The sequence below is a fragment of the Zonotrichia albicollis genome, chromosome 4 (assembly GCF_047830755.1).
Source record: "Zonotrichia albicollis isolate bZonAlb1 chromosome 4, bZonAlb1.hap1, whole genome shotgun sequence".
NCBI classification, from domain to species: domain Eukaryota; kingdom Metazoa; phylum Chordata; class Aves; order Passeriformes; family Passerellidae; genus Zonotrichia; species Zonotrichia albicollis.
In genome coordinates, this window is record NC_133822.1 from 31,779,282 (window position 1) to 31,796,860 (window position 17,579).

At 43.9% G+C, this 17,579-nt stretch overlaps 1 protein-coding gene across 4 annotated transcripts in view; it reads right to left on the reverse strand.

Moving 5' to 3' along the window:
• The window catches only part of SYN3 (synapsin III), a 195,122-nt gene that overhangs the window by 126,002 nt on the left and 51,541 nt on the right, over nt 1-17,579 (reverse strand). For all 4 annotated transcript variants that reach the window (XM_074539307.1, XM_074539308.1, XM_005491165.4 and 1 more), the window contains 2 exons: nt 6,065-6,221; nt 248-337 (listed from right to left, as the gene is read on the reverse strand). In XM_074539307.1, coding sequence (XP_074395408.1) covers nt 248-337; nt 6,065-6,221 — 247 coding nt within the window. The remainder of the gene's footprint in view (nt 1-247; nt 338-6,064; nt 6,222-17,579) is intronic.

Sequence of the window (17,579 nt, forward strand, 5' to 3'; positions counted from 1 at the left end):
TAGTTTTGAACCTTTGAGCCTCTTTGTACATTTTTTCAGGGTCCTTACATGACCTAGGGGAGGGCTGGGCAAGAAAGGAAAGAGGTTCCCAAGGAGTGCCTTTTGCATAGCACTTTTTAGCTAGTATTTCTCTGTAAGCAAAATTCAGACTCTTCCCAGCATTCCTGCCACTATTTCCCGGGTCCAGCTTGCATCTGTTGTCTCCACCTCATCCATAGTGGCATCAGAAGAAAGCAAAGTTACTCACCATCTGCTTATGGCTTGGGAAGAATGTTTGCTCCACCAGGGGGAACTTCTCAGGGCCCAGCGAGTTGAAGATTTTAATGAGCTGAGAGAACTTGGGGTGAGGGAGAGGGAACAAAAAACAGACACAGTGGATGTCAGTGACTCATTGTGCAACAGGCAAATGCTTGCAAAATGTTCTGATAGTGGTGAAGGAGGTGAGAGAAATGTTATCATGTCTTTCCCACCTTGCTTTCTTGACCTGAGAGCAGCAAGAAAATATGATGCTGCTGTATTTATTCATGGCCAAGCCAGCCTATGTACACAAACCTGGACTAAGGGAGCACAGAAGGGATTCAAGAGACAGAAGGGAATCAGTTTGCATTTACTTAGAGATTTACTATGGATAAGATTTGCATTCAAAATGCAACTGGGGAGAGGAGCCTTTCTTAGTAGAGGATAGAGCCAGGAAATCAGTGCCACCGCTCCCATCAGAGACCAAATAAACCAAAGCTGTCCCTTGGATCTCTTCTTCACAACCAAATCCAAGCAAGGCACTTTGTGCTGGAGGGCAGGAGAGCTGCTAAGGGACAGCGATTACAAGAGGGTTTGAGTGTCAGACCAAGGGAGTAGAGTCCACTGTTAACCAGAACTGACATTTATTGTGAACCAAGGGCCCCCAACAGCCCTTCATGAATGATGGGAGAGACGGGTTCATATGCCTGTCCCGTCTCTGTCCCATCTACCATGAGGTCTGAGGGAGGCCCCACTCTGTGAGGGCAGTATCTAGAGAGCAGTATGACATCAATGGGGACATCAGCCACTCCAGCATTTCAGACACAAGGAAGAACATTTGTCATTGTCCCCACCCATCAGCATGAACTTCACCATCATCACCACTATCACCATTATAAACCCTTTTACTCTGCAGGGTTGTGCCCAGCCAGACACAAAGCTCCCCATGGTAGGACTGAGTTTTTATTTCTGTTCAGGTTCCAAAACCCTGAGAGAAGTGTAACACATCACAGCAAATTCCTGCTCCACTTCAGCCATCTGTGAAGCAAACAGACCATTCTGTACATTCTCTGCAGTCTCCCTGTTCAATCCATCATTCATCACACAGAGAAAAAAAATCAAAACTATAAGGGGGAAACCTAATAACCATGACAGAAAGTGTTTCTGAAGTAGGGTTCATATGCCAAAGAGAGTAAGAGTGATGCATATCCCAGAATCTCAGGAGGAGCTTAGACACAGCCCTGCGACCACAGTGCTGAACTGGCATGACTGTTGGTGAAGTGGTTGGACTGGCAGCCACACAAGAGAATAAAGTGTTTGGTTCCTGCTGAGCTGGTAGGTAGATCTGAGTTCTCCATTGAGTCCTATTCACAGTGTAGTTTATAAATTGAATTCAGTTTCCAATCCCCTCAGAATCAGGCAAAATCAAGTTTATTAATTAAGGTCTCCACCTTGGGCCAAGTAAGGACAGATTTTAAGTCTTTGCATGAGTTTCTCAAGTTGCCCATCAAAGGTAGGGATGTATTAATCTTGAAGGAGATCTCTGTGTCACTTAAGGGAAGGAAACAGACATCTAGGGAAGAAGGGAAAGAAAAGAAAGCTCCCTTTCTTCACAATAGCACTAGCAGCTTAGTCTTGCATGTTCTGAGCACTTCTGGGCAACAGCTGGAGCCAGTAAATGCACCAAATCACAACACCAAGGTTACACTGCAGATAGAGAGAGGTACTGAGGATGTTTTCTGCTGAGTAGCCCTGTTAAGCCTTCTCACCTGGTTACTGGACTAGTCTAAGGACTCCAAAAGAATCGCTACATAAGTAGTGGAAACTTAATTTGCTGGTGGAGAAGAACAACCCCTTTGAGAGTTAAATCTGGGCATGAAGTCACTGTGAAAAAAAAAATTAGGCTGCAAGGTGTGTGCCAGAACCAGGCCAAATGCTGAAGAGGCAGCTGCCAGCAGATTTGCAGACAAATGCAAAGAATCCTTTTCCTAATCTCGCAGTTCAAAACACAGCATTTAAAGAAAATCCAGGAAACATCAAGAGGCAGCATATCCCATCACTAACACCACCACCACCCTCACATGCATCAGCAGATAAGAGGAAAAACTCCCAATGCAGAATAATTATTGTTGGCAAGGAGGGTATTGATGTTGTGAAAGGAGGACAGCTTGCTTCTCTCAACTACTTGCACTAGCCTTGCACATTCTAGAAAAGAAAAATAAAGCCCTGTTTTGACTAGCAAGGTGAGCAAACAGGGCTTAAAAGTTAAACACAATGAGCCAGAGACAGAGAGAGAAGGAAAAACACTCTGGCTGAGAACAGCCCATGCCCCTTGCTGTGTGTGCACGCAGCCCTGGTGAACCATGGACACCGTGATGTTGAGGCAATGTACAGTTATCCTGGGAAAACAGCTCAAACAAAATAACTGGAACAACTGTGCAGCTGATAGACAATGTTCTGACTTCCTCCTTTTGAAGCATAAGCTCTTGGCTGTTGCTGAAATAGCGAGTGTTTCAGATGAGAGATTCAGACATCTGGGAGCCTCGTCACTGGGCCAAGCCTGCAAAAAGGTCTGACTTTGGTATTGCCCCTCATGGGACAGTTCCCTCCCATTTTCTCTTTTTTTACCAGTTATTAGGGACAGGATGTTGACAAAGAGACTCCCATGTTAAGTGGTGCAGCAGCCTCTGAGATACCTGATAACAGAGCTCAAGTAACATCTCCCCATGCAGATGGGTAGGAATGTTGTTGTCAGCAGCTCTGCTAGATATAACCACACCTTCCACATGCTGGCAGCAGTTCTGGCTTTCTGTCCTTCCACTGGTTTTAGTGAGATTGCATCCAGACCACAGATAACACATGGGGGAAGGCAGAGCCTGGTTTAAGGTACCTGGAACACGCAGGCAAGGGAAACGCCTTGGCCTGACTGTTTGGAGAACAGCTACATGCAGGGAGTCTTTACAGAGAAATAAAAAGTTCCATTCAGAGCATCTTAAGGCCTTTCACACATTTTGAAAGTGCCTAGGTCATCAGGGAGCCTGTATCCCTTGACAGTCAATAATAGTTTGGCTAGGAGTCCCTGGACTCAGGAGGGGACTGTCATGTTTTCTGCTGCCTTACAGATGCAGAATTTGCTTTGCAATTACAGACATTACCTGCATGCAGTGTGACTACTACTCTGAGCATTCTTCCCACTGTAATTTGGACTGCAACTTAGAATTCTAACACAGAAATTACTATTGGTCCTTGAAGCATTGTGTTTAGTGTGCTTGTAGTATTATTTCTCAATTGTTCTGAAATCATCTTAGATTTCTTAGATGTTTCTCTCAGAATGTGAGACTCCTTAAATACTTTTTTCTTTTCTCTCATAAACATCTAATTCAAACTGTGCCTGTTTTAATCTTAAAAGAAATTTTTGTATTGCAGAACTGGAAACCTGGCAAACGTCATTAAAAATGGGGCTTCATGTTTGAGTAAACTCAAAACCAAACTCAGCTGATTGTAATTAGAGTTGCTGAGAATAAAACATGGTTGCAAACTGCCAAGGAAAAACAGTCTCAATTTCATCCCCCTCCACAAAATCATAAACATTTCTATGAAATGGAACCGATTTTGGAGAAAATAAAAAATGAGAGTGAAAAGCACATTTCCCAGGGGTATTTAATTTCATTTCTTCATGCATCTCAACTGTTTTCTAGATCCAAAAAGTTTCCAGTAATCTTTGTTATGCAGATCCCTCATTTCAAGATGCTTGTTTTGCAATCAAAGTGGAACGTGCATCGAAGTATCCCTATCTCTCACTTCCCAGCTATCACAAAAACAAAATCTTCTGATTCTGCTGCCAGTGAAGCTTTTTGCCCTCCAATACCCCACTGCAATCTCTCCATGAGCTTAAGTACCATCTGAACGTTGCTCATTCAATGCAATCTTAGGTTGCTGAGCACGATACAATCACTGGTTTGGGGGTGATGGGTGTGCAGGGGCAGAAAGGAAAGGAGACACTCTGAAAACCTGTTTAAATTGTTTGCAAGTGGTTTCCTTGACTCCTCTGGGAAGTCTGTCTGTGCCAGCTGTATTCCCTGTGAGGAAAGCATGGCACAACCAGACCCAGAGCAGCTAGAGCCAAGCTGCTGGCAGCGCCAAGTTCTCCCACACTGCCTTTCCAGTGCTGCTTTTTTTTTTTCTTCCTTTTTTTAATGTGCTAAGTTTGTTTGTTTCCTTTTATTTTAGATGCCTAAATATAGGCCTTTCGCATCCTGAGGCCCCTTCTCACCATCAGAAACATAATTACAAGGCATGAGTTGCAAAGTGTCAACTAAGCCCTGACTGACTTGACCCCAAAATCAAATGGAATGGACCACATGGCAGCGTAAATGTGGAGGCTTTTTGTCTGGTCATCAGGGCCAATGCACTTGTGTGTAGGACCAGCTGTCAGAAACAGTGTGGAGGTGTGGTACTGAGCCTGGAACTGAAAAATCAAATGGAAACAGGTCAAATGTACATTGACCACCTATACAGTGATGGCAAAGTGAGATTGTTCTCACTACCCTGATTATTGCGTGACAGCATTTTTGGAAAAGACAAGATCTTTCTTTTGGTCTCAACAAACCCCAAAAATGTTGTAAAAGGGGTGAAAACTGAAAAGACTGTGTTTATTACACCGGTACCATTTTAGTAAGAAATCACTTAAATCCAACACTGCCCAGTCATGGAAATAAAAGTCTGAGGCCTCATCTGGACTTGAGCTACCAACCAACACACTGAGGACCACTAGGATATTTATTCCAAGGAGAAAAGCAGCAATAAAACCCCACTTAATTAGGTGATGAGGAAGATAGCTATCATTTGCTATAAAAATTCCATCTCACCCCAAGCTCAATTTGTTCAATGAGTAAGGGAATTCCTGAAAACGCATCTAAAAGTTTTCCATGGAAAACTTTCATATTGGAAAGCCCCACCTCCTTCTCACATCCATATAGCTGTAGTTTGCTGCTTTGAAGAATGCAGGGAAATTTCCATTCTGGAAGCATCAGTGATCAGAGAACACATTTTGGGACAAAACTGCTTGGAAAACGCATACAAGAATTCCAAAATGGTATCAGGATCTGACTTCCTCCTGCAGGTGCTGCCATGGAGAGCCTTACTCTTGTGGCTCATGGCCAAATTATCTCTCCAGCACTCCTGCTTCTGCAGCTACAGCTGCCTTGGGGCTGGTCATAGAAGTTGTCTGGGGATTTGGGGCTGAGAAAATCTAATGATAATATCTTTCAAGGTTTTCTGAGATTCTCATGTGAACTTGACAAAATTTAAAGAATGGGCGAAGGGATCTTCCAGTGCAAAATATCAAAACATTGCCCTGCCCTCATCAGGAGCTGACCCAGCCTAAGTCTTTGCAAGGTTCAATGTTTCAGGTTCAATGAACCAACACTTTATGATAATACTGCATTTTGTTCTGAGACTGTTGCGAAACTACATGTATGGTGATTTGACCCTGAAGGACTGATTTTCTCTACTTCTTCCCATGTGGGTCCTTCCCACCCCTTACAAGAAATCTAGGTGCTGCTGCACTATCAGCTGTTGGTGATCCTTTTGAGTCTGGGACAAGGGAAACATCCTGCTCAGGGTGCAGAAATAGCATCTTGATAAAGAAGTAGTGCTGGTAGGTTTTCTCCTCCAACGACCCCCACCTGGATTCCTAAGGTTGTTTAGATTTTAACCTAAAGAGACCAGCTCCTTTGAAACTCCCAGAAGGTGAGCTGGGCTTTCTGCTGGTGCCAGAGGTCTCGTGTGCAGTGCTGGCACGCAGCAGAGCTAGCTCATCACTTACCACCCAGGGCTTGCTGCAGAAGTTGTAGATGGAGTGGAGGGAGTTGACCGTGTGGACGCCGCCGTACTGCAGGCCGATGATGAGGCTGCGGAAGTCCTCCCCCAGGGCCATGCTGTAGGCGTGCTGGCGGATCAGCACAAAATCCGGCTTGAAGGACCTGGAAGAGATGAGGAGAATGGTGTTTTACTTTAAAATGCTCCAGAAGCTCTTCTAACCACTCCGTGTTTCTTTTCCATCCTTCCCTTTTCTTTTCACGAATGCGTGTTGCTCTTCTCTAGGGCCTCTCAGGGCGTATTGCTTGTGTTATAATGTAACAAACCCTACAAAACCCCCTAGTCATTTAAAAAAAAAGGAAAAATCCAACGTAGCTGCAAGTGTGAGAGCATAGAAACAGGCCAAACAGATTTTCTGCAGTTTCCATGTCACTCAGGCATGCACAGGAACAAGCCACAAGCAGAGCCAAGGGTCATAAATTCACTGGTGGGGGGATTCTCTTTTCTTTCTAAAAGCTTGGCCGTACTTGGCAAGCTCTTTGCAATGTGCAACGCAGATGAGGGAGCAAGTTTGTTTCCTGACGATTGAGCTCCATATTGAAGCAATGCCCAGTGGGTGGGAAGATCATAAGGGATTTCAAAAAGCTCTCGTACACATCCATACATTGACACACATTCCCCCTTTAATGAGTTTACTACGTACGCAGCACATCCCAGGCTCTTATGGCTGTGAGTCAACAAGTGAAGGGCAGGCATGGCAATGAAATTAATCAAATGAGCAGAGCCCCTCGTGCTCTGCTGTGACTCATGGCATGGACTTCCAGAATATTATTTAGCAAGAGTGGAGCTTGGACTCCTATGGTTCAACAGCAGCAGCCCTCAGCTAATGCACAGGAAGGTGAGGCCCTTTCTAGGTAAGCCAACAAGCAATGGATTATCTTTCAAGCAGCCAGATTTTATTCCTTGCTGACACTCTGTCTTCAAAGCCATACAAAAATATCTGGAAACAGCAGTTGGAAAGAAATGGTTCCCAAAATGGAGCCCAACAGTCCATTCTCGAAGGAAGGGGCTTTTCCACGGAAAGAAGGGATTATTTTACAAGTTAACAGAGGTTGCATCAAGGACATTGAAAAACTTCCATGCTGTATTAAAGATTTTCAGAGAAATGAGCTCTGTAACCAGGTCCCATTACCTCACCAGCCTCGAACATTTTCCTTGCTAAGAGACTATAATTTCTATCCTTTGGATGTATGAGCTGGAAATACTTTGGGTTTATAGCCCCTATTTATATTTCCATCATTCTGGCAGGGAAATGTGAGATGGTGACTCTGGGCCAGATTGTGGCAACAAACACTGTACACAAACCCCAGCACAGCTTTGTTGTTTTAAAGCTGTTCATTTTGTTTGTTGACCTTGGACTTTTGTTATCACCCACCTGAGACACGGTGAGGAGCAGGCTCAGCTTTTGTGATGCAAGAGGCCAAGCTGTAGAAATGTTGTGATTCCCTCCCATGGAGGTTTTTTAAACCCAGGCATGTTCCCTAATGTACTTGGCACCAAAGATGGTGCTCTCCTCCAGCAGCAAGATGCATAATGAGCACCGTGAGGGCTGTGCTATCGCTGTGCAGCTGATTCATGGACCTCCCTCGTATCAATGGGGATGAGGCAAGTGGTGACCCCCGCTGAGAAACAGCGAGCAAATACGAATTTTGGAAGGTCCGAGCTGCTCCATTCTGCTGGACTTGCTGTGTAGAAAGCACCCTGGAGGCAGGCACAGGTCCCCAAGAAGGATTAACCAGCTACTTAGGACCAGGGCTCAGTATCTGTGCTGAGTTACTGAACAGCTGTGGTGCCTGGAGAGGCAGGAGCTCCGGGCATGTCTCTCTTCATGCAGCTTTCTGAGAGGGGGAGGACACAGAGTGGCTGGGAAACTGCCTTCATTTGCTTTACTTTTGCCAGCCAAAATCTCAGGAAAAAAGCTCTTGTCTTTTCAGATCTTGGCAAAGAAAGAGTTTCTCCACTTAGAGGATGGACACAAGAATACAGAATTAATGTAGAAAAGCCTATTCTCAAACTCTGTGTCCTGTAGGAAGGCAAGGCACTCTCTCATGCAGCAGATGAGGAGTGAATCTCTAAAGCGAAGGTGGACACTGAATCCCTGTTTTGAGCTGTGGAACAATGTGAATGTTCCCATGGATACTGAGAACAAGGCAGTGGAGTGCCAGGCCTGGGACTAGCTCAGAATAAACACCAGCTGAAGAGCAGCAGAGCCTGTACAGAGAAACGGAGACCAATGGCAAAATTAATAACAATCAATAACATCTCTGTGCAGAAAGCAGCTCCCCAGCCTGCTTTGGGGTAGAGAAGATAATGACAACAATTCCTGCTGGGAGGTTTCATGCCTTAAAGAGATCTCCTATTTCTTATTTCTGCATAGAGCCATAACTCTGGCTTGCTTCCTGGTCCTTCAGCTTTTCTCACTGAAGCACAAACAGATTCCAGGGCATGAAGAAAGAACACAGAAGAATGCACTATTTGCATCAGAAATAGCGTGATTAACACATTAGATCGTCTCCCTCTGCTGAGCACTGGTGAGTGTGTTCAGTGTTGGGTCCCTCACTGAAAGAAAGACATGAGGTGCTGGAACGTGTTGTGGTGGGGATTGGCCTCCTCGCCCAGGTAACAAGCTATAGGACAAGAGGGAGAGGAAGAACAATGGCCTCAGGTTGTGCCAGGAGAGCTTTAGTGGATATCAGGAAAAATTTCTTCATGGAAAGGGTTATCAAACATTGAGAAGGGTTATCAAACATTGAGACAGTCTGCCCAGGGAAGTAGTTGAGTCACCACCCCTTGAACTGTCCAAAGGGTGTGTGGATATGGCACTTAGGGGTGTGATTTAGTGGTGAAAATGGCAGTGCTCATTAATGGGGGATCAATGCTCTTAGAGTTCTTTCCCAGCCAATTCTGTGATTGTCAAAATACTTCTGTGTGACCCCTTCTGCAGTGCATAATCATTTGCAGGCAAAGGGTGCTTTATATTTCAGCACCATGATGGGTGAGAGGGCTTTTTTCTGGTGTTGTTGGAGAAGGATGGGCTCTCCTGCTCTCTTTTTAGAAGACTGACAGTCTTACTAGAACTTTGCCCTTTGGGACAGTAGATCTTCTCAGGACACTGAAGGTGACATCCTCACTTCAGGTTCTGGCTACCCTCCATTATTCTAGGAGATTTCATTCAGCTTTCAGATACTTCCCAGGGATCAAGACACTCTGACTAAATTCCCTTCCAAAGCCTTTCCTATCTGGCACGACAAAGAGAAGAAGAGAACTGCATAATTTAGCAAAATGATACAAAAAGTTTTGCATTACTGGCAATTAATGAAGCCTTCAGGGAAGCGTCTGAGGCACAAGTACAAGCCATAAGAGGCTGCAACTTTTGCCCAAGAAGTGCAAAAAGTCCCTCCAAATATGCAGTGCCTCAGGTGTCTGACACATAATAGAAAATGACATTTACAAATAAGAACAAGTTCTTTTTGTGCATTGCTTCAGTGTTAATAGCATTGTTATTAAATTACTGAAAATTAATATGAAATCAATTACATTTTCTCCTATCTCAATATTAGATTTAGCATTCTGTTTGATGCTTTAGTAAAGTGTAAAATATGCTAAGAAAAAAAGTCATTTCAGTCAAAACCTCACGTTATATTTTCTACAGAAAGAAATAAATTTTGCTGAAGTTATTCAAAGAAAGAAAAAACATATCTATAAATAAGATAACACAGAGCTGATTTGAGAAAAAAAAGTAAGCAACATAGAATAAAGAATATATAATCTCTCCTTACTAGGCTGGAAGCGAGAAGCAGGGGGTTTTTTTAACATTATAACAGAGAATGGCTGAGTAAAAAGCATGGGAGGTGTGGGAGATTAGTGCAGCAAAAGCAGCAGGAGCCAGGAATCACAGTTGCAGTAGGACCAATACCACTGTAAGCAGATGAGGACAGCCTGGAAGATGCTCTGATTTGCTTCTCAGCCACAGGTCAATGCTCAGCTAACCATTAAATCATGTCACACACTCTCTGAACTGGAGTCTGGCAGTCTCAATAGTCTGCCATATATTTTACTTCTAAACTGATTGACATTGACAAGGAAAATCATGTGGACTCACACAAAGCCTGAAAGTAGTAACAACCACACCTGCCAACACCAACTTGCCTTCAAAATGCTTGTGATCCTAAGCTTTTACAGAAGGTGATCCAAATACTTTCCAGCATCACAGAACAAGGTCACAGAGCAATTTAGTTTGGAGAGGATCTTTGGAAACCCTCTGTCCCAACACCATGCTCATTGCAGGGCTAACTCTGAGGTGACATTAGGATAATTGCCATTCTCTGGAAGAAGCCTTAGTAAAAACCCATGTGGAAAGGAGACAAATTATGGCAAGATTGATAAAAAAAAAAGCCAATCAAGACTGAAACAATGTACTAAAGTTTTGAATAATTCTTGTATTTAATCCTGGATTAACTAATTATTGAGTGCTCTAGACCCTGGCAGCTTATTCCTTATTGGAAAGAATTACTGTAAATGCAAAAAGGGTCAGGGAGTAGTTTAATATCTGAAATGTTCCCCACCCTGGTCTGCTCAGAGTGACTTTTTCTTTCTGGCAGCTGCCTGCATGCCAAATGTTTTCCTGATCACTGTCAGCATCCTGCCTGCACGTTGGCTGGGCGCCAGCTGCCAGGGAGGTGAAGGGGGACATTATTCATCTGGGACATCAGCAAACCCCACGGGGAGAAGCAGGCCTCCAAGCAGCTGTTTAGCAGCAGGAGCTGAGGTGGAAGTAACTGAGAATAAATGCATAAATCATTACACTCCGCTGTCTCTTCTCTTTTGCACTTCCTGCTAAAAGAAAAATTAAAAAAAAAATTAAACATTGAAGACAGGAACAGGCAGGTGAAGAGAGGGGAGATATTAGTGAAAAAACCAATGCTAGATCATCTCCCATATGGGAATAATTCTCAGTTTATAAATGTTTACTAGAGGTGTTAAATTCCTTCATATGTAACTGCAGCTTGCCAGGGTGTATACCCTGTTAAACACCTCGCCCAGCTTATTGTCTCTGCAGGGTATTTCAGTGAGGAAAGTGGTCATTTGGCACACTGGTCCCTTGCCTAATGTGAATTTTCAAAAGCTTACAGGCTGTTACACACACTTTTCCATTACCTTAATGGATTTCTATGCCATTGATAAAAAAAATATTGCCCGAATGTTTCTCGGTGTTAAATACATAGCACATATTGTATGTTTCTGTATTAAATACATAGCACATATTGTATGTTTCTCACTGTTAAATACATAGCACATATTGTACTCCACCGAGTGGTACTTTCTGCAGAACTTGGGAGAACCAGGTGTTCAACATATTTTTCCATCTGGCTGCTAGAAACCTAAACTTTCCCTATCAGTTTCTGCCATTTTTTCTCCTATTTGCAACTTTACAAAAAATTGCAGAAATTTGGTTTGGAAGCATCAAGCCAACCAACCAACCAACCAACCAACCAACCAACACAACAACACCCCACCCCTAACCCCCAAAACAACAACAACTACAAAAATACATTTCATAAAAGACCCTAATTAGGGTCAAGAGTTAAATTAAAAAAGGCAGGAATTTGACAATGGCTGGAGTTCATCTTTGGCTCAAGCTTATTGGAACAAGAGAAGCTGGACAATGACCTACTGCCTATCAATACTTGTTACATCAGTGTCCACCAACAGCAATGACCTTCCTGGGCGCTGTCCCTGTAGAAGAACTACAAGAAACCATCAACTCTTGTGAACAAATTGTCTTGGAGAGACAAGAAAGCATCCTTCTAGCAATGTGCAACTACTGTGTGGTGAGCAAGCATGGCCTCTGTAGGATAGAAAACCTCCATGCCCCTTTCAGGCAGCTGCTTCTCAATGGACCTTTGGGCTGAGTGAACCTATTGGGATGGGAAAAATGCAGTGGGCAGAGGACAGTGTTCTCACTGGGCTTTAAACATCTGGCATCCTGGTGCTGACAGATCTTTTTTAGTCAGACTACACATCTCCTGGAGCCTGCAAGCTCTGAATAGCAGGGAAACACCTGTGAGTTGGCCAGTTTCTTCTCTAACCCTCCCATGTAAAAGGATTTGCTTCCTGATGCTGTGACTGTACTGTAGCTTGCAGTGTGAAAATATGCTTAAAGAAAAAAAGCACTTTCAGGGATTTTGGGGATGGTGATTCAACAGGCTGCTGTCCTGTTGTCACAGCACAGGGAATCATAAAAGCACGGAATCAGCTGGAAGCAGCAGGAATGTCAGTGTTAACTACAGGAATGAATGGGCTTGTGTGGAGAATTCACTGACCCCACCATGGCTGTGAGCAGCAAGGGCACATCATCCAGGGTGGGCAGGGGAGACACACACCTTACACACACCTTACACATTCAGGCAAGGCCTGTAGGGATAAACATCATTCCATGGCAGAGATCTTCCCCACAGCAAGGCTTTGTGCTGGGTGCTGTTCCTCTTTCCTTTGCTGCCATTTTGGACACCCCTCTACACCCACCAGGGCCATTTCTCCTCTCAGGGTCCTCCCCACATCAGCCCCTGGGCATGTGCTGTCCCCCAGCTGCTGCCTGTGCTGTGGGGCTGCATGGAGCCTGCGTGCCACACTCCTCGTGGCATGGCCACCACTCCGACAGGTCCCAGGCAAACATGAAAATGTGCTTTCTTTCCTGCATGATTGGCCCCAGTGGCAAAAGAGGAAGCTCTACAGGGAGACAGGAGATGAGAGCAGTCTGGTGCATGATTAATTTATATTCTTAAAGGTCTGAAATGCTCCCAAAGACATTAGTATTCCCCAGGTAGAAGAGCTGTCCAGATTTTCAACATATCCCTGCCTTATATCTAGTGGAATTAATAGCTGAAGTCTGTTGAAGCCCAACAGTCAAGCATTTAATTGAATACAGAACCTGAGATCATAGTTTGGGAGTCTAAATGTTGCTGTCAGAAACAGACACAGCCCAAATTTTCATTTCTACTTAGACACTTTTATAATATCATGAAAGCATAAATGCATCTCAGAGTGGGTGCAGTGCCAACACTGACAGCCTCTTTACACTGCCAAAACATTGATATGAAGGGCCCTTCAGAGGAATGTGAAAATAAAAATCCCCTTCCTCACATCTATCCCCAGTAAAAGTGATGCAGTCCAAGAGCTTTCTAGAGTAAATTAGATTCCAGATGGTTCACTCTGTCTCTTTCTGTTTGTGTGGGTAGGCCTGTCCAAAAGGAGGTTGTGTATGCACTGGGAGGAGGATGAAGAAATCCACCCAAGTGTTTTAAAAGTAGGCATGAACCCACATTTGTTTTTACACACTAGTACTCCACTAGTACTTTGCACCCAGAAATTATTCCATTTCTCTGTTGTAAGAGTTGCTATGTCTAAGTTGGATAGGGATCCTTTGGGACGAATAAACACTACCTCCTGCTTCCCATATTTAACTTTTCAATAGGGAAGGTCTGCTGCCAATTTTTTCCAAGTAAGTGCTGGGGTAACAAGGACCCCACCCCACCACCAGTCCTGGCTGAACCCAGCGCTGCTCCCTTGCCCAGCTCATCCCCCTATGTCCTCAGTCAGGGCCAGGGTTACGGGGCACTGACATGGAAAAGTGCTTGCTAGAGGCTGCACAAGGTACTTCATGGCCAGCTCTCTGAAGGAAATGTGCTGAACAGGCTGATGGAGCCTTCACAAACCATGGTGGAACTGGCACAGAAAACACAGATGCAGTTTTTTAGATTTGTTAGATGATAGCCTCTGTCTCCAGTAGCACATTTTGCTGACTATCTCAAATCCTCCACCCCCTCCTACAGATGTGCAGAATGTAGTAGCCAAAAAAGAGAAGTTGGAGACCCAGAACATTGTTACTGTAAATTTAAATTCTTGGAGCCTCGTTTGTTTTAAAACTCAGGCAAGCAAAGTAATGTCTGGCTTCAGTTAGATTGTTTGTTAACTTACTTGCAGCTACTTATTTCAAGATACACAGGCTAGAAGTCGTGTATATGTCCATGTCTTTGCTTTCTGTAATTGCCAATAATATTTCTAAAGCATCTTTTTTTCTTTTTTTAAAATTATCCTGAGTCAAAAGGGGTAAATGGAAGGCTTTAAGGACAGTTATACCTTCTTACCAAGGGAATTAATCTTCCTGGTAAAAGAACCATAATTTTTTCCTGGTGCATTTCAAATCAGTTTACGTGGAGTATGAAAGAAAGCCTTAACTCCAAGGTGTCAGAAAACACCAAGTGATCAGCAGAAAAAAACCCTTTGGTTTAAACTTTGCTTTACAGGTGCCATATGGTATTTCCAGTTTAAAGAAAAAACTAGGAGACCTGCTCCAAAATGATGGAATTTAATAGGCTAAGAAATTGTTAGATAGCTTATCAGTAAATGTAATGTCAGTTTGGAGAGGGCAGCCCAGTGGTTGCTGAATATGAATTGTTGGTTTTAAGAAATTTATTATTTCAGTGATTTAAATCTACTGGTCTGTAGTATATTCACTGTCTTTCCCCTAAACTGCTACATTCCATTGCTCTTCCTTTGAAGAGGAATGTGAAGCAGGCAGGGCTCCTGCAGGAGGGAATCCCAAATGTGGTTGTTAGCAAGATGGTGTTGTATTTATCTCCTTATAAATTGTCAGTGGGATTTCCATGATTCTGGGTATTCAAAAAATATGATGAGTATTATACTTCACCACCTAGAAGCATTCTGACTTTTGGCTGAATGTTTTGCTCAGTTATTAACAGAGGACAGATAAGTGATGGAAGAAAGAGGACAGCAGCAGCAGGGTTGGTGCACACATGAGTTGAAGGTGTCTCCCTGTGGCTGGGCACTCTGAAAGGTGTCTGTAGCCAGGCAGGACATGGCTGTGGATGGGACTGTGGGACTTGAAGGAAGTGGGAAGAAGCTGTACCCATGTGGATGGGTTGAGGTGCCTCTACACAGCTCACACAATTTGCTTTCTGAAGTGAAAAAGAGTTTTAATTTCTATACCTTCTAGAGTATTTCTAGGAGTGGCTGTGGAAGTTGGCACCTAAGCTCTTAAACTCACTGAGCTGGGCACAAGAGGGTCATATCAGCACAGGCTGTAAACAAATATTTGCTGGTTGCAAGGACTATGGCATGTAGCATATGCTATATAAATTGCATATCCAGACAAGTATATATTTACCAGACCTGCTTCCCACAATGCAAATGTGTCCTTAAACATGCAGGAATGAAAACAAACAAACAAAAAACCCTCCTGAGCTAATGCCATTCAAAAACCCACGTAATTCACATATAAATATCCATGCAAAAATGGTAGCAGGAATACCTGTGTGTTCAGCATGAGCAGAAACATGAACACCATGCCCCAGACAATTTTGTAAAATAAATTTTGTCTTCAGTTTCAGTTTAATAGCTCAAGATCTTTCTGCCAGATGTATGAATGGCTTTGGAGGAAAGACACAGGAAGGAAAATGAAGATGTGATCAACCTAGGAAATGGTTCTTGGGAAACCTTCCAGCACCATGAGCAAGCGAAGGCAGGAGTGCATTAGCACTGCACACTGTCTGATGAGTGCTCCAGCGGCTGGTTCATGGGACATAACGCTTTGTTTCACTCAGAAACAGACAGGGAGAAAGCAAATGCATGTAACAGACACAGCTTTAAAGGTTTTTAGCAGAGGCTCGTGAAGTTTTACCAAAGAACAAATGGAGACTTGTGGGTGTACTAAGAGGGATGTCAAGACCTGAAATGAATTGATGGACCACAGTCATAGCTAATTGACAGTGACATGTTTTGCTTTGCACTGTTTGGACTGGAAATGAGATTTCGAGAAATTAAACTGAGGCCAGCATGCTCAAAATTATGTTTTTTAGCTGTTCTAGTAATCCCTTTCAAAAATATCACTGCATGCTCGATTATGTGTCTCTACCTCTAATTTTGAACTTGTTGCAAACAGACAAAAGCGCTGATTAAATATGTCAACAGTATTTAGCTCAAAGATCCTGAATACACCAAAAAGTGCAAAGGAGCTGAACAAAAAGAAGCAGGGTGGCTAAAAAAATTAATTTGGAACAACGAGATTTCAACACAAACAGAGAAAAGCTACTGTATCAAAGATGAAATGTAGAGTTGCAATGACAGGAACCCATAAAGATGAAGGCTTGGGAATAATAGGGTGGAAGGTAATATTTGTGAAGGTAAACAGAGGCATCCTACACAGATGTGACACTATTCTTTACATAGAACTTGTAAAGATGCATCTAACATTAGCTACAAATTGCTGTCACTCTGGTGCTTGAAAGAAGGGGAGCAATGCTTTTGGGAAGTGAATTGGATGTGTGATTTGAGAAGCATTGTTTGGGAAAAGAGTGTGCTTGCAATGAATGCCATTATGAAGTAATGCTTGTAGGACAGAAATCCCCATCAAACAGAGACAGGCTTTACCTCTGAGATACACCACAGGGCAATGCCAGAGCACTGGGCATCTCCCATAAAGAAAACAGTGCTACTTCAGGAGCAAATCAGGCTACAAGCATCAGGATCTTGCAATTACAGAATAGTTTGCATTGGAAGGGACCTGAAAGGTCACCTGGCTCCAGCCCCCTTGCCATGAGCAGGGACACCTTCCACTAGACCAGGTTGCTCAAGGCACCATCCAACACAGCACTGCCAGGCACGGGCATCCACACCTTCTGTGGGCAGTCTGTGCCCGTGCCTCACCACCCCCACAGTAAAGGATGTTCTCCTGGTATATAGCCTAAATCCACCCCTATTCAGTTTAAAGCCATTCCCCCTTGTCCTATCACTACATGTCCTTGCAAACCTCTATTGTAGTACCCTTTAGGTACTTGCAGGTCCCATAAGGTCTCTTCTTCTCATGTCTAGGCTGAACAACCCCAACTCTCAGCCTGTCTTCACAGGAGAGGTGTTTCAACCTCCTGATGGTTATCAAGGCCCTCCTTTGGACTCGCCCTAACAGCTCCACGTCCTTCTTACATTGGGTGCCCCAGAACTGGACGCAGTGCTTCAGCTGGGGGTCACCAGAACACCAGAACAGAGCAAATGGGCAGAATCCCCTCCCTTGCGCTGCTGGCCACGCTTCTTTGGAGGCAGCCCAGGGTGTGGCTGGCTTTCAGGGCTGTGAGAGCATACTGCTGGCTTATGTCAAGCTTGTCATCCTCCAACACCCTCAAGTCCTTCTTCTCAGGGCTGCTCTTGATCTGGTCATCTGGGCTTAGTGGCTACTGCAAGGGCAGTCCACTGGGATCAGGGCCCAAGACAGGCAGGCTAGTGAATCAGAGGCACTGTTTAAAATGAGGGTTAGTTGACAGAGGAAGAGAAGAGGAAGAGAAAAATCAAGGGAGAAGAAGATCTGTTGTCCCTGTTATTGGGAGTCTGGAGGCTAAAAAGAACCTGAGAAGGAGGCATTTGCTGTTGCATGAAGGGTCTAGACCAGA